This window comes from Mixophyes fleayi, assembly GCF_038048845.1.
Source record: "Mixophyes fleayi isolate aMixFle1 chromosome 2 unlocalized genomic scaffold, aMixFle1.hap1 SUPER_2_unloc_3, whole genome shotgun sequence".
Lineage (NCBI taxonomy): Eukaryota > Metazoa > Chordata > Amphibia > Anura > Limnodynastidae > Mixophyes > Mixophyes fleayi.
This window is the reverse complement of record NW_027445880.1, coordinates 133,487-160,434: the sequence shown is the minus strand read 5'-3', so window position 1 is coordinate 160,434 and position 26,948 is coordinate 133,487. Positions and strand designations below refer to the sequence as shown.

At 37.3% G+C, this 26,948-nt stretch overlaps 1 protein-coding gene across 5 annotated transcripts; it reads left to right on the top strand.

Moving 5' to 3' along the window:
• The first annotated feature begins 4,158 nt into the window (after nt 1-4,158).
• Nucleotides 4,159-20,102, top strand: SMIM12 (small integral membrane protein 12). 5 transcript variants are annotated; one of them, XM_075193704.1, is made up of 4 exons: nt 4,160-4,299; nt 4,778-4,867; nt 17,515-17,639; nt 19,358-20,102. In XM_075193704.1, exon 4 carries the CDS (start codon nt 19,416-19,418, stop codon nt 19,689-19,691), a length of 276 nt encoding a protein of 91 aa, XP_075049805.1. In that variant the 5' UTR covers nt 4,160-4,299; nt 4,778-4,867; nt 17,515-17,639; nt 19,358-19,415; the 3' UTR covers nt 19,692-20,102. The 5 variants fall into 5 exon arrangements, with proteins under 5 accessions (XP_075049804.1, XP_075049807.1, XP_075049805.1 ...); XM_075193703.1 differs by lacking the exon at nt 17,515-17,639 and having other exon boundaries at nt 4,159-4,261; XM_075193702.1 differs by lacking the exon at nt 17,515-17,639 and having other exon boundaries at nt 4,161-4,299.
• Nucleotides 20,103-26,948: the final 6,846 nt, after the last annotated feature.

Below are 26,948 nucleotides of genomic sequence, written 5' to 3'. Positions count from 1 at the left end.
AACAGAGAGCAAGGGATACAGCAGGCTAGTATGCAGCAAAGCAGGAACTATAACCGGCAGGAAGGCTTTGCCCCTTCCTGCCTAAAATACCAGCATGGCCCAATGGGAGTGAAGCAGCCACAGGAGGAATAAATTAACCAGCTGGCCCCTTCTCTATTTGCGTGCACGCCCGGCTGTCCTGAATGCCGGAGTGCAGCGCTGCACAGTGAAAGCGTCCCGACTGCTGCCTTGGCAAAGGCCGGGACAACCTGGAAGTGACGTCCCGGCCGTCATGAGGGCAGAGAGTTGCGGCGCCCGAAGCCGCAGCGGCTCATGACAATAAGTACATTTGACATATCATAACAGTACAAGTATAACAGACATCAGTTTACCAAATGAATTCTCTTATCTATTCTTTGACAGGTAAGTTGTTCATTTATACCTTCAGCTATAATATCACCATCGTCTATTTATATAACACCACTAATTTTGCAGTGCTGTACAGAGAACTTACTTACATCAGTACCTACCCCATTGGAGCTTACAATCTAAATTCCTCCATCCCGCCCTCTCCGATCTGCCAATGACCGTCTCCTCTCCTCCCCTCTGATTACCTCCTCCCACGTGCATATCCAAGACTTCTCCCCCGCTGCCCCCCTCCACTGGAACAAGCTCCCTCCCTCCATCAGAACATCCCCTAATCTGTCCAGTTTCAAACGGGCTCTAAAAACCCACCTCTTTCTCAAAGCCTTCCAGTCTCCCACTTAACTTTCTACCTTTTTTTCTGCCTCTCCCCCCTCCCCTGAATCTGCCTCCATTCCCCCTTCTCTCCCTCTCACCCGTGTCTCTCTGTCTGTCTACCCCTCCCCTTAGATTGTACGCTCCCTTGAGCAGGGCCGTCTCTCCTCCTGTTTCCTACACTTCTAACTCTGCTCTCCAGCTACCTTTGTTCCCCGTCATCCGCGCCCTTCCTCTTGGGCTCCGGCGCTTGCTGGTCTTCCCTCCCCCCTCTCTCTAGCTGTACTTTGAGCTTACTAAGTTACTGTGCTTATTGTTTACTGTACCGTGCCGTCCCACCTAGTATTGTACTTGTTTGTCTCTGTACAGCGCTACGAACACCTAGTGGCACCCTATAAATAAAAATTAATAATAATAATAACATACACACACACAAACACACACACACACACACACACAGACTAGGGTCAATTTAATAGCAGCCAATTAACATACCTGTGTATTTTTAGAGTGTGAGAGGAAACCCATGCATACACAGGGAGAACATACAAACGCCACAAGGTCAGAAATTGAATTCATGGGCTGTACTGCAGAGGTGCTAACCACTAAGCCAACGTGCTGCCCTGTAATGTAATGTAATATAATATAATATACTATAGTGTAGATCTATTGGGCTGGCCAGTTGACATGCTTAAAGTATTTAGATCAGTTTAGCATGCTGTCAGTTTTATTTTGTAAAATCAATTAGAGTCTCAACATTCATAGCAGTGCATTCTTATGTTTTAGTCAAATACATTTACTTCCTAAGAGAAATATCCGTAGACTTTCCACGTAATCCTACTGCCATATACCTTGCATTATTAATGTTCAGTAGACTTGCAGTAGTAGTAGTATTGTCAGTTTATTCTCTATGGCACTGTGAAAGCTCTTTGGTACTGGTGTTGTACAGTCAATTACTTGGGGTATCCTGTTGCATGGTATCCCACTCGCTGTCACCCTCCTCTTTTTCTATGGTGTGGGAGTGGCATCCATGACCAACGGGTCCCCTGAATACTCAGGTGTTTAAACACAATGAACATGGAGTAGTCACTAGTTTTTTGCAGTGCAAAGTCAAATAAATGTTGGGCACCAGACCATCTCATAGCAAATAGAAACAGTTTTTATTTTCAAATGTCTTCTCCTTCTGCACATATCATTTCGCTTGCAAAGGACAAAGATTTAAATGCCAAACTCCTCCAAGACTGATCATAGCGGTTACAAGCACAATTTCTCAAAACACCTCCAGCACATAAACAGCAGATGAATATGCTCTACACCTTTAATCTAAATGCATTTTACTTGTTTAAGTCCATCAAGTATAGTTATACAGATGCAAACCTGGAGTTGCAGGGTGCAGTAGCCCGACACACACTAAGAATACTTTGCTCTCTCTATGAGAGGTGTCAGCACACAATTGGCATACTTCAGAGTTTTATGCTTACGCTCCAACAAGGAATAAATGACATCCCACTACTCAGGGATTCTCCTTGCCACGGTCAACCCCATCCCTCACAGGGAGCCTCTTACTTCAGCCCTACTACTGCATCTCACACTGCCCATTTCAGATGCCATCCCAATATCCAGGGACCCTTCCATGCTTGGGACCTACACTGCAGTACTATGCAATTCAGGGGCATTAAATATCCAGACAGACCTCTTAAACATCTCAATGGCCAGGAACTCTGTCTCACTTGAGCAGGGGCAGGCTGGGCTGGGGGGCAGGGGGACATCTACTGGCTCTACACAGGGTCTTCTCTCAGATCACACGTGGCTTTAACCAATCACGCACACCCCTTCCAAGAGTTCCTTTCTGTTCATCCATGCCTTTCTCCTAGCACTGTCATCCAAAGGCTTTCCGCCTTAAGACTTTTGCTGCTGGGGATTCTCCCCCTCTTGTCTTCTTGTTCATTGTAATCCAGGTGCACCTCTCATGCAGTCCTGCACCTCTTCATGCTCTCCCCTGCACTGGGGCCTCTTCTGGGATACCCCTAAACCCGAGGATACCCCTAAAGGTGAGGACCCCCTTCAGCAACCCTCTCTATGGGGCTCCGAATAAATGGGGGATCTTTGGCATAATGTGGGCTTTTGACTTCCGACTGCCACCAGCTCTCTCTATCTACCCCTCTTTTATCACACTGGAGCTGTTTCTGCTCCCTTGCGGCTATTACATCAGGTGGGGTTCTCTTCCCCTTACACGGGCTTTTAACAAATGTCACTAGCGGCAATCGCCACGCACCCCCTTTGTGGGGGACCTGGGGCCACCCTCCTCCTCCCCATGTCCTGGATCGAAAAAGAATGGCTGCTCCCTAAACACAGGGAAACCAATCTTTATAGACTCTCCTCAAGATCAGGAAAAATTAGTCTTCAAAGACTTGGGTCCCCACGTGACTTGGTGTACCAATCACATTGTGCTCTCATGCTGCGATTGAAGCCACACATTGTCTCGTCGATCGCGAGGTCTCATCAATTCTATTATCCCCCTGGAGACTTCACCTGTCATGGTCACAAAATAATGCGGCCGATGTGAAACCACCAAGGAGAATTCTGTTCTGTGTTTTGGTTATTTTATGCTTTGTAAATAAAAGTGTATGCAGTTCTACACCCCCCCCCCCCAACTGAGTCATGTGTTAAAAGTTTAGAACATAAATAATACGTTAGCAATACTCAAAATACATCTTTATATGTACAAAGTGACCACAATGCTGCAACTCTGTAGCCATTGGACCCGGCCTTTGTTGCCTTTCTACAAACCCAAAACACACACAACAAATAAGTCTATTGAAAAGCAGGGCCGTTACTAGGGCTGTGCGACAGGGGCGACCGCCCAGGGTGCAACGCTGAAGGGGGGCACAATTTAGGAATATTTTAGGTTAATTTAGTTAAAATTGAGGGCTAGGGAAGCGGCATTTGTCTTTCTCGCCACGGGCACTAGAATTCTAAGTTACGGTTCTGTTTAAGAAAAGAAAGGGTTTTCCGAGTGTAACAGGTAAACTTAACTTGAATATTAGAAATCTAAGCAACTTACCATTATTGTATTTAATTACTGAAGATAATTGATTAATTTGTTCGTTTTGATTGTAGTTTTACCCACTTAAATTGATTTCTGCTTTTTGTCTTTACAGTAGTCCCTGCACTAAAACCGATTGTCTTTTAAATCTTTTAAAGTGACACTATTTCATCCAGTACCTATGGAGATTAGCGCAGGTGCTCCGTTTTCATATTAACGCCTTTCTCAGCCCATAAGAGAATTATTGGTTGTATTTACAATAGGTATTACGTATGTATATGCATTATGTAATGTTACACGCAATAGCCAGCAGACGGCAGAGTCCGCATTTAAAAGGCCTTAAAGACAGCGCATGTTCTAGATGACACCGTGAGTGATGGTCACAGTAGCCAATAGGGAACAGAAGTCGGCAGTCCTCTATATTGGTTCACCCTTTACGTCAAGGAAGTAGAATACACGCAGCGCCGCTGTGTGTATCGTGTGTTCAACGTCATTTAGGTAAGTAAGTTCATACACATACTTCTATGGCTGATCAGGTAAGCGGAAAGTGATATGGTTTGGAAAGTCGGGTTTCACGTTGTACAAAGTAAAACCTTGACTTATACTGCAGAATGGTTCACGTTTTCTTAATTTTGTTCTATTCTGATTGTAAAGGCTGATACATGCTGTCAGTTTCTTACTTACATGACGCTTTAACTATACGTGTGTCTGTCCAGCAGATAAATGACCTTGGGAATTTGATTCACGTTGGCAGCCATGTATTATTATTTCATCAGTTTTCGTTGAGCAATCACTGAATTGATTAGAGAACTGCGTATTTGGTGTGGAGCTGAATAATGAGTTAAATACAGTAATCGCACTATTGAATGTATTGAAAAAAATGAACGCATAATGCTTCCATAATAAAACTTCCTTTGTTGTTAACCGCTAAAAGCAGGTGTTTATATGCATTCAATATAGATAAACTACGACCACCATGCAGCACCTCCTTTTCTTTTTTCCTGTTCCTCTTAGAAGCAGCTGAAAACTAGGGAGTGGGAGGAGTGGAGTGAACAGGAGGACCAATCCCAAGTTCCAAACCTTCTTGCCCACTACATTGTCATGGTAATTGCATAACGCTTTAAATCTGTCAATCATTAATAGCAACTTGAATCAAAACATTAAAGAAAACTGAACAACTCAATTTGCCTTACAGGTAACCAAAGTGTGTTATGTTATAGAAACACACTTAATTTTTACAGTGGATTGCATCTTAAAATTCTCTTTTCAACAAAGGCTACATGCCATTTGCACTGAAAGGAATTTATGGAAAATGTACTACTTTTAATTTCAGAGTATGCGTTGTGATTGCCTTGTTCCTAATAGTGGGGCAACCTCCTAAAGATAAACTGTGTTTTTTGCATAACCCCCAAAGTAGGGTCCCTACTTAAGATACTCCATTTCCTGTATACTGCTTGTCATCTGTCTTTTGTTATAAAGATAAAATTAAATATATATATCCATAACAGAAAACAGGCAGGGTGCCTCATAGTGTATTATCAAGATGTACAGGTTGAAAAAGGTAATAGTATGCGTAAGGTAAGCAGCAGTGAATGTCACAACGGAGATGGGGATAACCTCTGTTCTGGCCTGATTCCTCCAAATCTCCAAAGAATCAGCACAGCGATATAAAGAGAACAAACATAGTATAACACTGCTATAGATAATATTCCTAATGAGGGTATCACACCTTTAGACATCGATGTATTATGGGGTGTGTGGGACCTAGATCACAAAGACACATAGAAGGGAACACCCTTTAAAGTGCAAAAATAAATAAGCAATCTGCGTACCAGACAACAAAGTAGATCTCACATATCAAGCAGTTTGTTGATAGCAGGTTTTCACATATGCTTAACCATAAGACTCCCAGTTTCCATCTGTGTGCTAGTGTGTCAGCTGTGAGTGGCTGTTGGCTGTGGCTATGTTAGTAATGTAAGCAGGGAAGAACATCAGAGGTATTTTTGAGGAGGAACCCCAAAATTCTCCAAACAGCAATCCAATGCCGGCACTCACCCTCAGCTACTGACACCAACATGCCTCTCAGACAAAAAAAAAAATATATATATATATATCTATCCCTTATTTCTGGATTTAGACCATACATGCCTACTCTCCCGAATTTCATGTAGTTGTCCCAGGGGCCTCAATGATGTGTGTTTTCACTCCCCCTGATCTTGCCACTTGACCTCTTCTCTGGGAGTTTTGAAGTGGGCAAGTATAATTTAAGCAATGTATTCTTCCTTATGGACCTTCTCCAATCCTTAAATCATACTTATAGATCCTGGACTTGTACCTCAAACAATTTGTTGCTAGTAGTCATATCTATTGCTTCTATGGAATCCCTGCCACTGCTGGTGGTGGATGAAAATGCTCCTTTCTCAAAGTTTGTTACATGCTGTACTATTCTGAAAAATAGATGTGACTGTTACCCATTTATCTGAACTTATATTCAAAACCAAAACATGTATAGATGCTCCTCCAAATTCTGCAGTAAACGTCGGACAATTCTTTTCAGATATTCCACAAACCCATAAAAGGTATCCTCCCCTCACTTTCATACAAAATATTGTCCTTGTATTTTCCCTATGCAAAGATCTCAGAAATCAATTAATTTGTATGTGAAAAAGGTGCTATCTATTCCAATTTGTCACGAACAGCACTCACCTGAGCCTGTATTGTGTGTGTGACAAAGGGTTAATCAAAAACAACCAACGGGTTTGTATAAAATGATTAAATCCTTCCCTATCTATAGCACACACTAACTTTGCTGTACCAACTATGCCACCACCAAGGTTTTTTCTGAAGCGCTGATGCTCTTATTTAGGAAGCCTTCGGTTCTTCCTTAGAAGTAACCTATCACAATTTACTTTAATCAGAGTTAATATGGACCACAATGTTCTCCTCGGTTTTCAGTTATGTAGCGTTTTGACTAAACTTTAGCATGAATTCGTAAGAACACAGAGACTTGAACTTATTAAGGGTAATTTAATATGGAAAATACATCCACTATGCTTAAGATAAAATAATTAGTACATGACATACAAATATAATGCAATATTTCTTATAATATGAAAGGGATAAAACACAGATATGATAACTCGCGTATAATCAAATTTCTGGTGCTGGGAGAAGTGGAAAAGTGGGACACTCTTCAATATCAGATTGACTTCCAAAAGCGAACAATTTCTTAGAGGTATACTACAGTTTTAAAGACTGCAGGAGTGCCCACAGCCCCCTTGCCTGTGTTGGGGTATCGGGGTTCACCGATCTACCAATCACCTTCAATGTCAGTCAGATCTTCCTTTTATTTTCAGTCGACTAGTGAACAGAAAAGTACTCAACACCTGTATGATATAATTTGAGACCGCTTCAGCGTCTATTTTTATATATGTAAGTCTAGGGGGGTATAGATGCTGAACAACCAATTATAAGACAGTAAATTATGAAAGAAAGTCAATCAACAATTATATATATATTGCAGTTTTCCAACAAAGTTCAAACAATTCTTTCTTCTTTATGCGTTATCTCTTTCCAGGTTTTCTGCCAATATTCTTGTGCTGCTCTGTGAAGAACGTTTCGCTTTGCTGCGCGTCCTTGGTCTGTTTCTGTTCATGGTAACATACTGCTATGCAGTTTCACAACCTTGAATAATTTGTCTTTTAAACTGAACATAATATCTGCTAATTTCTCTTAAGGTTATAGCATAACATATTAGTTTCTAAAGCTTAATATAAGAATGATATGAAATCAATAATCCTACAATTTCACTTTAACACCTGTGATGTCCGAACTGAAAGGTCTATGTAAATTCAAATTGGAGTCATAAAACCCTTGTTGACAAAAACCTTCTCTAGTCGGGATTTAAATACCCTGGTCCCAACTTTTTACCAGAATGGCTTACAAACATGATTTTACCTCCACACAACAGGTCATATGTTCCCCTTCATCTGCATACCACACATGCCTCTGATAAGTATGATATTGGAGAAAATTATGATATTTTCCCATGACCCTATTCAGCTTGAATTTTCCATTAACATATAACCCTGTCTTCGCAGTCGGCGTGTCTGTGGCTTCCCAGAGGTGTGTTAGATTTCACTTTTGCGACCTACCATAAATTAAACAAGGTGCTACAATGGATCTAGGCTCTTATCTACCAGCACCCTATGGGGAATTTAACATAATCAAACACATTGATTTAAACAGCTCCTTTGAGCCATGTCATGCTATGTATAGGAATTAAATAAAAAACACTTATTTGCATATTTATATGCCCAGAAATTAGCTTGCACATGACACCTCCCCGTTCTAGAGGGTGGCAGGGAAATTGTTACCTATGTGATTATCCCTACTCGCCTAACACAATGCTTCCATTGTGACAGTCTGTCTGTTACCATGTTGCTCTCTTTCTTATGCTGCACAGTAAAGTGACATGGGGGGGGGGGGGGGGGGCAGATTCCGCCTGGGTAACTTTACTTTTCTGTGGTCTGAGAGCCAGTACAAAGATGGCCACACCCACAACGCTGCACTCTTTCCATGGACCCTGTAGGGACCAATTGTACATGCCTATCCCAATCCCAGCTTCCGCTTTTCTTGTGAGACACAGGCAAGGCTTCTTCTGTTAGACCTCTCAGGGTCTTGGCACAAAGGACAGTCCATGGTACAGGCTGCAACCTCTCACATTGGGTCCAGTGTCTAGAAAAAATAGTCTGGGATTGGGGTCTACCTGTTGAGGGGGGTGAATTGGGGTATAGATTCAGCCTGTCCCTTTACCCATAGATCCCTGCATTCCCCCCCCCCCCCCCCCCCATCCTGAAAGCTCCATGCGGCCACACTGTTATCCAGCACTGCAGCAGTGGTCTCTGGGAAATCAGGGACAACACACGACATGCCCTCTTAATGTTCTGCCTCCCAATCAATCCCTGTGACACAATACCTGTTTTTGACTTTCCTTTGTAGGAACAGGGTAAAGTCTGGAGGTAAGCTCCCGCAATAATCTCTTCTCTATCCCTAGCTGGGTCTCTTCTTGGGGTCTAAGTGAGAAAGCACATTTTCCCCTAGACTCAGATATTGGGGAACCCACTCATTTTGGTACAGACGGGTACATACTAATCCCTAGTACTACCTCCCTATTCAGCTGTTCCTCCACATTCTGCGACTCTACTCCTTCTTCTTTTTCACCTGGCTTAGCATACATAGGTTCAAGGTGGGCCCAATCTGCCTGTGATCCTCTGACATCTGTCTTTACCAGAACCTCTGGAGAACTAGCTGAGCTTCTCCCCGTTAAACTCCGGTAAGCTGTGCCCACTACAGGGTTGGGCCATGCTGGTTCAAGCACAGATGGATACACAATTTTCCTCTGTCCTCCCTCCCACCCAGTCACACGTTACCCTTACTTCAGTACACATTACCTCTAGACATGCCCTGTTAATTCTGAATGCATCAGACTTCAAAACAGCTAGCACAGATTGCACATGCATTTAACCCAAGTCCGTATCATGTACAACATTGACAAAACTATTGCCCGCTTCCCTTATCTTAGGACAGGGAGTCTAAAGGGACAGGGTTAGATTGCATCACAACACAGTTTACCATATTGTAATCAGACACATCTATCATTGCAGGAGCTGGAGGAAGGGGGGTTGAAGAGACTGATTCAGGGTCAGTGTTACCTTCTGGCAGCCCCCTTCCCTCCCCCTCAGGGAATGACTCTAGGATATTGTCACCTTCACATTTTTAATCCATTCTCTCTATGTGTTGCAGTGATCTATCGCCCCCCCTGGAACATACCAAAAATTTATTGAGGATTTCTCTGCATGGCTCCCTCATTTCTAATCTTCAGATATCCCCACCCTCATCCTGGGTGAATTCAACATCCCTATTGATAACCCACCTTCCAAAGCTGCTTCCGAACTACTTTTTCTAACCTCACTTGACCTCTCCCAGTGGATTGAATCATCTACACATCAGGATGGCCATTACATTGATCTTAACACACCCTTCACCCTCGCAGATCATCATCTTATTAGCTACTCGCTCACCCCCACTGTTCTATCCTCTCTAACTCCGCCAAGTCTCCTCATACTCGCAGAAATCTTGACTCTGTTAATCTTCAACAATTTTCCACCTGTCTCCAACACCTTCTCTCCCCTATCTTTACATTCTCCTACCCTGAGATGTCAGTACCTCATTTTCACCAAACCTTAGCAACAGCCCTTGATCAAGTGGCTCCAGCGACTCTTCATACTACATGTTGACTTTGATGTCAGCTGTGGCACACTACAGCAACGAAAAAGCTTCAAAAACTTTCCCGTAAAGCAGAACGTCACTGGTGTAAATCTCGTACCTCTAATGACCTTCACATATACTTCTATCTATCACTATCGAAATGCTCTGGACACTGCAAAACAAACATGCTTCCAATCTCTCATCTATGCTCAGGCTTCTAACCCCAAACGCCTTTTTAACACATTTAAATCTCTTCTAAATCCTCCAACCCCAAACCCTCCGTCTACTATCAGTGCCCATGATCTTGCTTCCTACTTTAAGGAAAAGATTGATAAAATCAGACTAGAAATGGTATCGTCTTCCTTGACAAGCAATCGTCTTAATTCCTTCCCACCACCCTCTGACACCTTCTCTTCATTTGACCCCCACAAATGAATAGAAAGTATCTATTCTCTTATCTTCCTACTCTACCTCCTGTCTTCTTGATCCTACTCCCTCACAAATTGGTAGATCCCTGTCTCCTGTGCTCTTTCCACCTCTAACTAAGATCTGTAATCTCTCGCTCTCTACTGGCATCTTTCCATCACTGTACAAGCATGCAGTGATTACTCCTATTCTGAAAAAACAAAATCGACACCCAAACTCTCTCAAATTACTGTCTCAGCTCCCCTGCCTTTCCAAGCTTCTAGAGAGACTTGCCTACACTTGTCTCCTAGGCTTCCTTTCCACAAACAACCTATTGGATCCTCATTAGTCTGGCGTTCGTTCTCAACAGTCCACAGAAACTGCATTGACTAAGGTTGTCAATGATCTGATCACTACTAAAACTAAACGCCATTACTCTCTTCTAATTCTCCTGGATCTCTCTGCTGCATTTGACACCATTGACCACTCTCTTCTCATACAAACACTGCAATCCCTAGGTTTTCAGGACACTTCTCTGTCCTGGTTCTCATCCAATTCAGTATTAATTTCTCTGGATCCACCTCAACTCCGCTTCCTTTATCAGTTGGAGTACAGCAAGGCTCAGTGCTAGGTTCTCTGCTGTTCTCTATACCGCTTCTCTTGGAAATCTAATAAGCTTCTTTGGATTTCAGTATCATCTCTATGCGGATGATGCACAAATTTATCTATCCTCTCCTGATCTCTCGACATCTGTGTTGTCCTGTGTTACTGACTGTCTTTCTGTCATTTCATCATTATCATTGTTTATGTAGTGCTTTAATCTTGGATTTCATCCATCTTGGATGTCCTCTCACCAACTCGAACTTAAATCTTTCTAAAATAGTTAATAATATTCCCACCCATCAGCAAGAGCATACCTGACATTTCTATCTCTGTTGATAACATGACTTTAAACCACACCTTTCAAGCTCTTTGCCTAGGTGTGATCTTTGACTCAGAACTATCCTTTGTTTCCCATATCAACTAAATCATGTTATGTACATCTAAAAAACCTTTCCAGAATACGTACATATCTTACACAAGACACTGCAAAAACCTTAATTCATGCACTCATCTCCTGCATTGACTATTGCAATTCCCTCCTTACTGGTCTTTCCCAACACAGACTCAAACCCCTACAATCTATTTTGCATGCAGCGGCTAGATTGATTTTTCCCTTGCAAATCGTTATTTCTCTGCTGACTTACTCTGTATGTCTTTACACTGGCTGCCTGTTATCTACCAAATCCAATATAAAATACTTTTACTAACCTAGAAGGCCATCAGCAAAGCTACATCTTCTCTCTTGTCTCAAAATATCTCCCAACTCGGCAACTCCGTTCTGCACAAGGGCTGCGTCTCTCATCCACCCTCATTACATCCTCCCATTCCCGGTTAAAGGACTTTTTTCGGGCTGCACCCACTCAATGGAATTCACTCACTCGCACAATAAGACTCTCCTCTGGTCTACAAACTTTCAAGCGTTTTCTGAAAACCCACCTCTTCAGTCAAGCTTATAATATTCCTCAACCACTCTCTTAACCTCACTAGATTACCCTATTACTACTCGTTACACAATTCACACAAGACAACAACCCCCCCGACATTGCTGTGTGACAGGATCATTTAACTTACGAATCACTTTTTACCTTTGCAGTCTGGCTGGACCGAAATGCAAATTGTAGACTTAACGTTATGTATTAAACTCCCATTGTCCCATAGATTGTAAGCTTGGGAGCAAGGACTTCTCACCTCTTTGTCTGTTTTACCCAGTTTGTTTATTACTTTACTGTTTGTCCCCAATTGTAAAGTGCTACAGAATATGTTGGCGCTATATAAATGATCTATTCCAAGACATCAAAAAAAAAAAGTAGGGGCTGCTGTTGGCCCATGTATTAAGAACATACAATGAGATCAGGTTAGCTAAATGATGCTTACATCATTTTGTATAAATAGCCTAATTGTGCGTATAGTAATCGTTCCCTTTTTTTTTTTTTTTTTTAAAAAACTAAGTTATGTATTCCACACACAGTATTGCTTAACCCCTATGCTGCTAGGGCATTTTTTTTCAACCCCTCTACTGAGCCTTTTTTAGCACATCAAATATTAGCTTTAGTAACTGTTCAAAATTTTCTGCGCAGTACCCACACAAATTATAACTTGTTTTTTTCTAAATATGTATTCAACAGCAGAGCTATAGCAAGTTTGCAGTGTTCTTAACATGTGTTGACTGTAGTTATCTTGAGGGTTTTTTTTTGGGGGTTGGAGACTCCAATCTAAGGTGGATAATCTCATCTGGTAAAGTGCTGGTGACTTTCTCACAGTATTTCTACCTAATAAAGGGTAAACGTGATGGTGGCTGAGCAGGCTTAGTTCCAAACAACTACCTAAATCTGCATGTTAAACTTGCTTGGTTACTGTCAAGCCTGTTTAACTGAACATCAGTTACATGGGAAGAAAAATACTTTTCAGTTAATACTTGCTCCATCTAGAAGTGTATGGCAGTATGCAGAGGTTTAAGCTCTCCGAAATGGCTTTATACATGTCAGGTTTTTTTTTGTTTTTTTTTTTCTTTTCCTGTCCTGTCAGACATAGGCACCATATATCATTTAGCTTGTGATGTCTATGGAAAAGTGTTTTTGGAGAGAAAATTTTGTTTATATGCTGTCATTGACTCTCCGTTTAGTGTTTCATACTTCTACTGTGGTCTTGCAAAACATCTTATTTTGTGGTCAGCTGTTGAGTGGCTTGTTGAGGTCTGTGTGTGAGAGCAGGTTCATTGACTTGTCCGAGATTGTGACCTCTGTATCAAGGACACTGTTTCGGAACTATTATTCAAGGTGTAATTCATGAATCTAGCGCAGCCCCACCACATAGGCAAGAACATACCTTTTTCACCCAGTATCTAAAACGACACTTTTTTCCTTATACATATGTGCAAAGTTGGACAGATTTGGCCAACATTGTTCTAATAGCCCTGGTTTAATGATTGTTTAAGTTGTAATAACAAAGCTTTTGCCAATACCATGTTTAACTCCCATGCCCAGATACCAGTTTTAGTCAAGTCATATTCCTTTTTATTGAGTAGCCAGTATATTGAAGATTTACTGTGGCTTGTTATGCGCCATTATTATTTTTATTTCAAACCTGCTGCATATGGCTTGGGTTACGAGGTGCCCAAGTACTTCCTAGCCCAGGATAACCTTTGCTACTAGCAAAGCTGTTAACAGTGTCTTTTATTTCCAGTTAAATTGCTAAAGGTTGTACCAATAGGACAGGGAAAAGTTTATCAATTCAACATATCTGTATTATTTTTTGGTATCATTACCTTCTGAAATTTTTTTAAGTTTGGATGTTTTTTGCACAAACGGCTGAATTAGAGCCTTATGTACAGTTATTAGTATCCATTAAAGCAACATCAGAGGGAAACACAAAATCAAAATGGGAAAGTAAGTAATAATCTACATTTCCAGAGACACCTCCCCAGGACACATAAAAATAGGGATATTGAAACACAAAATAGAAAACCCAATATTGCTAGTTATAGCTCTGACTAATTTCCTTGTAAACCTATTTAATGTGAACCAAGTTTTGCACTTGTCTTTGAAAAGCATTATGATATTACACCCAGGACATACCCATTTTCGTCTCTTCGTCAGTGTGATCACGAATCTCATTGCCCACACCTGTTACTGTGTATAGAGCAGCGGATGTGGCTGGGAATTGGGCAACACGACTCCCATTAAATCATAATTGCCATACGCCTTACTAGGTTTTGAACTGCTGTTAGGTAATATAAGAGCTCCAAAAGTAAAAATACAATGCAAATGCCTCATCTGTAGACCAGAGGTGTCTTTGAAAAGCCGTATGATATTACACTCATGCCAAAGCAAAATGTTAGTAGCAATTTGGTAGTGCAAATCGAGTGCCAAAGTGACAATTTATATTTTTGTGAAGTTCTCAGAGATGGACACTCGGAATGCTTTCAGGCACCAGCTCAAGCTTATTTCGCTATTGCACTTCTTCCCTCTATGCTGACAACACACACATTTTCCTCTCCTCCCTGACCTCTACACTTCCATCCTCTTGTGTCGCCTTGTTTTCTGTCATATTCTCTTTAATGTCTCGCTGCTTTCCCCATTGACAATACCACCCACTCCTGCCTGGGTGTCATTCTGACTCCTCCTTCACCGCCCCCACATTCAGTCCCTCTCCCAAGTCTGATGCTTCACCACCCCCCTGATTACCCTTGCAACTCCCATCCTTCAGGATTTATCCTGCGCTGCTCCCAAGCTTTTGAATGGACCCCCACACCCAATTAGGCTATCCACATATCTCTGAGGCTTTAACTGTGTCCTAAAAAGTCACCTCTTTATTCAAATATATCAGCCCTCCTCCTAACTCTGCCACCTCTAGAACCCTAACCTTTGCCCCCATTCAGCTTCTCCCTCTTTGTGCTTGCCCCTTCCCTAGAGAATGTAAGATCTCATGAGCAGGGCCGTTTCTACTAGTTAAATTACTATTTTACCTGAGGTGCAGATTTGTCTGTTTTATCTGAGTCTGCCCTCTGTATTTTAGGTATCCTGAAATATAGTACTAGAGCGCTGTACAGGGTGATTCAAAAGTCGCAGTACACCCTTTTATTTCAAAAACTCTACAGGAATTGGGCCGATTGGCCGATTTCAAGATGGCGCCCATGTTTGGTACATACCGTAAAAGATAGACCACGTCACCCATACCTTACTGGAGTATTCAGGTTTCCCAATTTCCTGTAGAGTTTTTGAAATAAAAGGGTGTACTGCGACTTTTGAATCACCCTGTATATTCTATATTAGTGTTTCCCTCAATTTTTTTTTTTCAGTAGTTTTTTTATTTACTATTGGTACAAATAGATTTGAATTTGTAGATGTAGTTACAGCTTTTAGTGTCTATCCTGCGGCTGAGTAAAAAGTTTTTACTGTAGCCTGTCTACTAGTGTTTTCTTAATGTAATTATTTAGTTTTGCAGACAGTATTCCATGTATATTTTGACTTTTGTAGTTATGTAATTTTGTTTGTTCAATCCCTTGTGCTTGGCACTGCACCATAATAATACTAGGCACAAATGCCTTTTCTAATATGCTTTAATACTTGATCATTTTAGGCTTGAGAGGGGACAATTCTAAAAAAGTAATTGATAAAAGTAGCACTTCACTAAATATGCAGCCTGTTACATGTAGTGCAGAGTCCACTCCCTCCACAAACAAATACAGATTATACAATATAAAACACACATGTACACTTGGCGCACACCTTTTCACATATGATGGTAAATTACTCTTGGATTACATGATATTACCATCCTTTAACCAGGATGGTGATCTTTATCCTTCTTTCTCAATACACATAGAATCCAGGCTCATAGGAAAAATAGAGAAAATGATGGTGCAATACGTTTCATAACACAGATATCAAAAGTCCAATAAATTCCCATAAAGAAGTTCTTTCTACCACCTCGTGATTATGGATAAAAGTTGCACCAAAACAATCTTGTGTTAAAACACCATCAGATCCCCAAAAGATGTATGCTTACAGGACTTTAAATAGTGTAGAGCATTATAGGTATCATCCATGGATGTCTCCACCAGATTCAATCACAGGATCCATTCCACAATACATGTAGTGAGAGAAATAATAAACAAATTCTGGTGCATTATCAAAAACAATTTCCCATGACTAAGCCTGATACGGCGAAACGTACGTCGGGTCATGTGTGACGCGTGACGTCACACACCCAGAAGTGTGAAGCCGGTTAGCGGAGTTTAGCCGCGATCGTGCCACACTCTTTGAGAAATGCAGTCTCATTAGATACCTTTTTGTTAAATATCAAGACGTTATATTTGGAATACTATTTCAGGGGAATCAAATCCTAGGGGACTACTGTGTGTTTCAGTACCAGTATAGACAAAATATAGGGTGGTGCTTTGAAAGAGACCTAGCCAGACTATTGAAATAGCACTGATATAGGTGAGACTACCAGTACCGGTGTAAACCAATTACAGGGTGGTACTTTGAAAGAGATTTTCCTGTTTGCAAACGCTATCACTAGCCAGACTATTAAATTGGCACTAGTACAAGTGAGACTATTTAGTGCTAAGTACTGGTGGAAATCTGACACTAATAAACGCTATTTTGCAGAAATCCCCCTGTGGCAATAATGTTTCTATCTCTTTCTATGCAGCATACCTAATCCTAATAGGACTTGAGGGTACTACACATATAAGTGTCAGGTCATTTGACAACACAATAAATGTCATATTAATAGACCTCATTATCAAGGAACATCTTTGTTTCATATTGGTACTTCAATGATCCCATAATCCTGAATTTGAATAGCGCATATCATTATAGGGACTGCTTTTACTCTTACCATAGAGTGGACACAGTGTAACAATATGAGAGTTGACCCAGAGTATCCATGAATATGTGGAATCAATAAACGTTTGCTATTTTGAATAAAGTGATACAGTGTCCATACTAATGGATATTTTTCCCATTTAATAACCAAACCAATTTTTACAACTATAATTATGTGACTACCGGCCTCCCGGAAGGGTTTTCTTATTTACCTTTTATCACCTTTTTTCATTCTTTATCACTTTCTTTATTTTAAAATTCGCCAACCATAGTGATTCCTGGTTATTTGATTTTAAAGATGACCTCTAATAAATTTTGTTTTTATACTAATCTAATGGACTGGAGTGCCTTAGTAACCAACCCCTCTCAGGTGATCTTTTTCACCACTTGTGCTTTTTGAATATAATTTTTGGTTGGGAGAGCACCCCCTCATATTTAATTAACAATATATTTTTTTTTCTAAGGTAAAAATAATGAGGAAATCCTAATCCTAGAGTGAGATGGGATTGCTTTTTCTCTTTGCATTATCAAAAACACCAGGTTTATTCCATAAAATTCTGTCACACGGACAAAAATGCTGATAAAAGTAAGAGTATACCAAATCTCCAATCTGACAAATAGTAATGTATAAACTCATACTAGATTGAACAAGGATATTCGCATGTCACAAATCGATTAACGATGTAAGACGATCCAGCTGATATGACGGACCTGCTTGCATCTAGGATAGTCAACGCGTTTCGACTCGAACAAGAGTCTTTTTCAAGGTAAATTAACTGTCTCCTAATGCTTCTATTTGTACTCACATTTGGCGCAGAAAAACGGAGGAACAGTCTCACAATTTCGTCCGCCGTGAGATAGAGGCTTGACTAGCATGTTGTTACTTCCGATGACGGAAGTTGACAGGGAAAAACTTTATACATACACTTCATAATGGAACAACAAATAACTTGTCGCTACAAAATATCCGGGACTAATGAAATCTGTGCATGTTTCTTCTAAGCAGTATAATGGTCATATGAAACATCATAAACAAACAATCTTTAAAACCACAAAATGAATGTACCATAAAATCATATACATAAAAAGCATAGAATACTTGATCATTTTAGGCTTGGGAGGAAACAATAATGGTCAAAATGTTAAAGAGCATTTGTGCCACCATTTTATAAAAGGTGGAGGCCACTGGGTACTGCAGAACACATTATCTATCACTCATGGATCAGAAGTTGATAGAAAGATCTTGTGAGGTAACAAAGAATGAATATAAATGGCTCTGTTCTTATGGATAGAGGCTTCGGATATAATTTAATTACTAGTGTTACGTCTGTGACCATTTTCATATTCCGATGTCTGAGGAGCTCTGTGCACAAGGAGGCCTGAAGATAGTCTTGTTTCTGAAATCCGCACATTGACATGGTCAAGTGATGCTGCTCACCTTTTGTGGTCTGTTGAGCATAAGTTTGAAGTTGTCTATTGACTCATTATTGCTCAGTTTCTTGGGTCATAGCTGGATTAACAGTCTGTCAATTTTCTCTCTGCCCAAGCCATGCTTCTCGGTATATTACTTATGAGAGTTTTGTATCGGGGGTATGTCCATTATTGTTAGGAGTTGGATCCTGTTCCCTCCACTGCCTCAGTGCTCAGACATGGGAGACGTCTGAAGGCGCTTTGCAAGGAGTACTGATATACTGTACCCCCAGACAACTAGTTAGAAACTTTAAAATATGTTGGGCTGTTAGAAGTACCTGTCGGCACTTTTAATCTCAGAGTCTGTGTGTGTGTGTATATATAATGGAATTTTTTTTCTACTGCCTACTAGAAGCACTCTGTTTCAGTTTCTAAATATAGTAGAAAACAAAATATATTTTATATTGGCTTTAATAGATAGATATATATATATATATATATATATATATATATATATATATATATATATATATATATATATATATATATATAATATTGGCTGAAGTACCTGCCGTTGCCTGGGTTTAAATCTTCAAGTTAAGTTATCAATGTGTTGGCTGTAACTGTCAACCTTTTAAAAATAATTGGCAGCTTTTCCAACACAACCATAAGGTAGCTTGTCCTTCTTTTTTTTTTTTTCTTTTTTTTTAGATTGTCATTCAAATCCTTCAGTGGAAGGCCCAGATCAGGCTCCCAGAGTTAAACAAGAACTTCCTGATATGGTTTTGTTCAAAAACTTTTGGGTAACCGTATTGTAGAAGAATTCAGCTACTTATAATCATTAGGCTGCTGAGAACATTGTTTCATCACAGTTTATGGATAAATTTGCACTTTGCTACATAGCAAAGTGTTTAGTGTATGCAAATCTGAGGATAGATTGTTACAGAGGAAGGCGTTTTGATCATTTTATGGAGTAGTTTTAGAATAAAGGAAACGTGTTTGATGTTTAAACAAACTTAAATGTATACAGCTTAATAACTACAAGTAATAATTGTCTTTATCTTCATCACTGTAGGTTGTCACCTGGATTTGTACCCCCACATCAGGTTAGCATTACAGATATCTGATTTAAAATGTTGCCTATACTATGGGCTCTCACAAGGACCTACGCTCCATATATCACTCTTCCAGTGGCATTTGTGGTGGGTGCTGTAGGATACCACCTGGAGAGGTTTATCCGTGGAAGCCCACAACAGACTGTAGAAGAACAGAGCATTCTAGAAAAGAGAGAAGAAAGAGCCTTACAGGAGGCAGCAGGATGTGATCCTACTAAGGTCATCAGTTTGAAGGAAAAGTTGGAATTTAAACCTAAAGCTGTTCTTTATTGCAACAGACAGGAGAAAAGCTAAGAATACATATAGTGATTATAATCAAAATATCTGCGTGATGGTAAAGGAACACATGAGAGGGGGGGGGGGGGGGAGCCTTTGTTAGACCTGCACACGGAAAAGTAAATCTTTATAATGCTGGAAACATTTTATCCTCATGAGCTGTTCAAGCTGAATCATTAGAAAAAAAATTATTTTCTTACTTATGCTGCAACTGTAGTAAACATATATGAAATATTGGATGGTCCTCTGTGATTTAGCTTTCCATTTTTTTAAAAATACAAGAATGAAATCACTAATTTTAAATAAAAAAATAAATAAATGCATGTCTTAAGATTTTGTGTAACCTACTGCGTTCAGCCAAGTATATGCACAAACATTCAATGACTTTGTTTATCTATTTTCTTCTAAATAAATCTGAATTGGGAGTGACTCTGCTTTTCTTCCTTCCCTTAACAGCAATTGTTGAATGGAACAGGTTAAGTTAAAGTATATTTTCTTTCCTATTGGTCAGTAGACAGGTGGATTCTATGGGAAAATATTCTGCATAATGTAGGACTACTACAATATCCACTATGTGTTTTTGTTCAAATAGAACATTCATTTGTTGAAAATTTAAATTTTGCTAGTGGTGGGGATGGGATGGTGTTTTTAGCATAAATGTTGCTTTGGGTTGAGTTCTTTAAATGATTCAAGATAAAGTGAGATTTAATAAGAAAATAATATTGCAGTGGGAGGGAAGAGTAAAGCAATAAAAGTTCCATCTATACTGCAGATATTATGGTGGTAAAGTAAAAAATATTCATGATACATTTAAGGCTGTTTACTGACATTAAAAAAAAAGTGATCTTTTGAGACAAACACAATGGCTTACTTATGTTGTGCCTAGCATATTATAATATGAGCCATAGCCTTATACACTCTCATTGTATAGCAGACTAATAAGTTGTAGGTTTCCTGCAGTGCCATTTTACCAAGATTTATTTATTTGTTAACAATCCCCTTGCTTCTGTATGGATACCCAATGTATTTGCTTTCTGAACTGCATGAGGAGTTCTACATTTTCAGTCCGTCTCATTGAAAAGTGTTTAAATTCAAATTGGAATGCTTGGTAAGTGAGTTGAATAACTAGAGTTGCTGGCTCATGCAGTTGAAATGGCTAGTAAATTTATCACAATGATGAGATCAGGAGAATCAGGAGAACACTAGGCAAAACTGAGAATAAACAAATCGGAAGCAAAGTAAAAAACAATGGAGGGGAAGATGGTTTGTATCCATCCTAAATTCTATCAACCTTTGGTAATGTCCATCTAATGTTTATTAAGATACACAGTATCCCTATGAATAGAAGAAGTTGAGTAAACGCATGTAACGCCAACGCCGCAGCTTGCTTCCCCTGCTCCCCTGAATGATGAAATGAATGATGACATGGATGATGACATGGATGATGAAAGGAGTGATGAATGATGAAATGAATGACCAATAATGAATGATGAATTTAATGATGAATGATTAAATGAATGATGATATGATGAATGAGGAAAAGGATGATGAAATGAAGGATATGAAATGGATGATGAAATGAATGATGAAATGAAGGATGAAATGAAGGCTGAAATAAATAATGAATGATGAATTCAATGATGAATGATGAAATGAATCATGAAATGAATAATGCATGATGAAATGAATGATGACGAATGACGAAATAAATGATGAATTGAATGATGAAATGAAGGATGAAATAAATGATGAAGGATGAAATGAATGATGAATAATGAAATGAATGATGCATGATGAAATAAATAATGAATGATGCATGAGGAACTGAATGATGTAATGAAGAATGATGAAATGAATGACGAACGATGAAATGAAGGATGATATGAATAATGAAATTAATGATGAAATGAATGTTGAAATAAATGAATGAAGAATGATGCAATGAATAATTAAATGAATGATTGATGGAATGATGAAGGGTGAAATGAATGATGAAAGATGAAATGAATGAATAATGAGATAAATGATGAAGGATGAATGATAAAATTAATGATAAAATGAATGATAAATGAAATGAATGATGAATTAAATGATAAATGATGAATTGAATGATGAAATGAATGGTGAAATGAATGATGAATGATAAAATGAATGGCGAAATGAAGGATGAATGGCGAAATGAAGGATGAATAACGAAATGAAGGATGAATGGCGAAATGAAGGATGAATGATGAATCATATGATGAATGAGGAGATGAATGATGAATTCCATGATGAATGATATAATGAATGATGAATTAATGATGAAATGAAGGATGAAATAAATGAATGATGAAATGAATGAATGATTAAATGAATGATTAAATGAAAGCTGAATGAGAAATAAAATGATTGATGAAATGAATGATGACATGAAGGATAAAATATGAAATGAAGGATGAATGATAAAATAAATGATGAAATGAATGCTGAATGATGAAATGAATGATGAATGGTGAAATGAAGGATGAATGATAAATTATGAATGATGAAGGATAAATGATGAATTATGAATGATGAATTGAATGAATGATGAAATGAATGATGAATTATGAGATGAATGATGAAATGAATGATGAATTATGAGATGAATGATGAAATGAATTATGAGATGAATGATGAATGATATAATGAATGATAAATTAATGATGAAATGAAGGATGAATGATGAAATGAGTGACGAAATGAATGATGAAATGAATGAATGATTAAATGAATGATGAAATAAATGAAGAAGAATGAATGACTAAACGAATGATGAATGATAAAATGAATGATGAATGATGAACTGAGTGATGAATGATGAATGATTAAATGATGTGATGAATGATGAATTCAATGATGAATGATGAAATGAATAATAAATTCAATGATGAATGATGAAATGAATGATAAATGATGAATTATGAATGATAAAATGATTGATGAAATGAATGACGAAATGAATGATGAAATTAATGCCGAATGATGAAATGAATGGCGAATGAAGAATGATGAAATGAATGCTGAATTAAGAATGAATGCTGAAATGAATGCTGAATGATTAAATGAAAGATGAATGATTGATGGAATGATGAATTGAATTATGAAGGGTGAATGATGAAAGATGAAATAAATAATGAATGATGCATGATGAAATGAATGATGCATGATGAAATGAATGATGAGATAAATGATGATTGATGAAATAAATTATGAAATGAATGATGAATTATGAAATGAATGATGAATGATGAAATAAATGATGAATGGCGGAATGAAAGATGAAGGATGAATCATGAAGGATGAATGATATGATGAATGAGGAAATGAATGATGAAATGAATGATAGGATGAATGATGAAATGAATGATGAAATGAATGATCAATGATGAAATGAATGATGAATGATATGAAATGAATGATAAATGATAAAATGAATGATGACTGATGAAATGAATGATTAATTGAAAGATGAAAGATAAAATGAATGATTAAATGAAAGATGAATGATGAAATGAATGATGAATGATAAAATTAATGATGAAATGAATGATGAATGATAAAATGATTGATGAAATGAATGCCGAATGATGAAATGAATGCCGAATGAAGAATGATAAAATGAATGATGAAATGGAATGATGAATGGCGAAATGAAGGATGAATTATGAATGAGGAAATAAATGATGAATGATGAAATGAATGAAGAATGAATGATGAAATGAATGATAAAGGATAAATGATGAAATGAATGATAAAATGATGAATGATGAACTGAGTGATGAAATGAATGATGAATGATTGAATGATGTGATGAATGATTAACTGAGTGATGAATGATGAATTCAATGATGAAATAATTGATAAATGATGAATGATGAAATGAATGATGAATTATGAAATGAATGATGAATTCAATGATGAATGATGAAATGAATAATGAAATGAATGATGACTGATGAACTGAGTGATAAATAATGAAATGACTGATGAATGATGAAATGAAAGATAAATTCAATGATGAATGATGAAATGAATGATAAATGATGAATGATAAAATGAATGATGAAATGAATGCTGAATTAAGAATGAATGCTGAATTATTAATTGAAAGATGAATGATTAAATGAAAGATGAATGATTGATGGAATGATGAATTGAATGATGAAGGGTGAATGATGGAATGAATGAAGAATAATGAAAGATGAAATAAATAATGAAATGAATGATGCATGATGAAATATATAATGCATGATGAAATGAATTATAAAATGAATGGCGGAATGAAGGATGAATGATGAATGGCGGAATGAATGATGAATGATATAATGAATGATGAAATAAATAATGAATGATGAATGATGAAATAAATGATGAAATGAAGGATGAATGATGAAATGAATTATGAAATGAATGATCAATGATGAGATGAATGATGAATTTAATTATGAATAATAAAATGAATGATGAAATAAAAAATGAATGATGAAATGAATGATGAATAATAAAATGAATGATGACTGATGAAATGAATGATGAATTTAATGATGAATGATAAAATGAATGATTAAATGAAAGATGAATGATAAAATGAATGATTAAATGAAAGATGAATGATGAAATAAATGATGAATGATTGAATTATGTGATAAATGATGAGATGAATGATAAAATGAATGATGAACTGAGTAATGAATGATGAAATGAATGAATGATGAAATGAATGAATGATGAAATGAAAGATGAATGAAGAATGATGAAATGAATGATGAAGGATGAAAGATGAAATGAAGGATGAATGATGAAATAAATGATGAATGATAAAAGATTGATGAAATGAAGGTTGAAGGATGAATGATGAATTGAATGATGAATGATGAAATGAATGACTGATTAAATGAATGATGAAATAAAAGATGAATGAAGAATGATGAAATGAATGATGAAGGATGAAAGGTGAAATGAAGGATGAATGATGAAATGAAGGATGAATGATGAAATTAATGATGAAATGAATGATTGAATGATAAATGATGAAATGAATGAATGATGAATGATAAAATGAATGATGAACTGAAGGATAAAATATGAAATGAAGGATGAATGATGAAATGAAGGATGAATGAAAAAATGAATGATGAAATAATTGATGAATGATCAATGATGAAATGAATGATAAAATGAATGACGAATGATGAAATGAATGCTGAATTAAGAATGATGAAATGAATGCTGAATGATGAAATGAAGAATGATTAAATGAAAGATGAATGGTTGATGGAATGATGAAATGAATGAAGAAAGATGAAATAAATTATGAATGATGAAATGAATGATGAATGGTGGAATGAAAGATGAAGGATGAATGATGAAATGAGTGATGAAATGAATGATAAAATGAATGATTAAATGAATGATGCATGATGAAATGAGTAATGAATGATGAAATGAATGATATGATGAATGAGGAAATAAATGATAAATGATATAATGAAAGATGAATGACGAAATAAATGATGGAATAAATAATGAATGATGAAATGAATGATGAAATGAATGATAAATTCAATGATGAAATGAATGATAAATGATGAATGATGAATAGAATGATAAATGATGAATTATGAAATGAATGATGAAAGAATGATGAAATGAAGGTTGAAGGATGAATGATGAAATGAATGATGAAATAAATGAATGATAAATTGAATGATGAATGATGAAATGAATAAATGATTAAATGAATAATGAAATGAATGATGAAATGAATGATGAAATGAATGATAAAATGAATGATGACATGAATGATGAACTGAAGGATAAAATATGAAATGAAGGATGAATGATAAAATGAATGGTTAAATAATTAATGAATGATCAATGATGAAATGAATGAAGAATGATGAAAGATGAAATAATGAATGATGAATGATGAATTCAATGATAAATGATGAAATGAATGATGAAATGAATGATAAAGGATGAATGATGAAATTAATAATGAATGATAAAACGAATGAAGAATGATGAAAGATGAAATAAATTATGAATGATGAAATGAATGATGCATGATGAAATGAATGATGATGATTGATTAATGATAAGATGAATGATGAAATGAATGATGAAATAAATAATGAATGATGTGATGAATGATGAATGGCGGAATGAAAGATGAAGGATGAATGATGAAATGAATGATGAATTATGAAATGAATGATGAATGATAAAAGAATGATGAAATGAAGGTTGAAGGATGAATGATGAAATAAATGAATGATAAATTGAATGATGAAATGAATGAATGATTAAATGAATAATGAAATGAATGATGAAATGAATGATAAAATGAATGATGACATGAATGATGAAATGAATGATGAACTGAAGGATAAAATATGAAATGAAGGATGAATGATGAAATGAAGGATGAATGATAAAATGAATGATTAAATAATTAATGAATGATCAATGATGAAATGAATGCTGAATGATGAAATGAATGAAGAATGATGAAAGATGAAATAATGAATGATGAATTCAATGATAAATGATGAAATGAATGATGAAATGAATGATAAAGGATGAATGATGAAATTAATAATGAATGATAAAATGAATGAAGAATGATGAAAGATGAAATAAATTATGAATGATGAAATGAATGATGCATGATGAAATGAATGATGATTGATTAATGATGAGATGAATGGTGAGATGAGTGATGAGATGAATGATGAAATGAAGGATGAATGATGAAATGAATGATGAAATAAATAATGAATGATGAATGGCGGAATGAAGGATGAATGATGAAATGAATGATTAAATGAAAGATGAATGATGAATGATAAAATAAATGATGCATGATGAAATGAATGATGAATTATGAAATGAATGATAATCATATTTAATCCTTCCCGTCCTGGACACCCCCCTCTCTAGTAATATCATTCCATATATACCCTATATACACACACACTCTATATATACCCAATATACACATATATATATGTGTATATAGGGTATATATCTTCTGACTCGGACCCGCCTGGGTCGCCTCTTGTCTCCCACTGCCTGGACTCGCCTGCTGTCTCCTGCCGTCTTCCCCATCCATCCTCTACACGTGGCTTCTCTCTGACCACCGCCGCCGTCTCTGGTACCGCTTCCTGCTTATCCTTATCCGTCTGCTGTCTCCTGCCGCCTAAGCTGCCTGTGTCTCCTGGTCACCGCCGCCTAGCCTTCCTGACAAGT

What these genes read in the sequence shown, in the direction of transcription:
- SMIM12 (XM_075193706.1), top strand. Translation starts at nt 19,416, where the DNA reads ATGTTGCCTATACTATGGGCTCTCACAAGGACCTACGCTCCATATATC.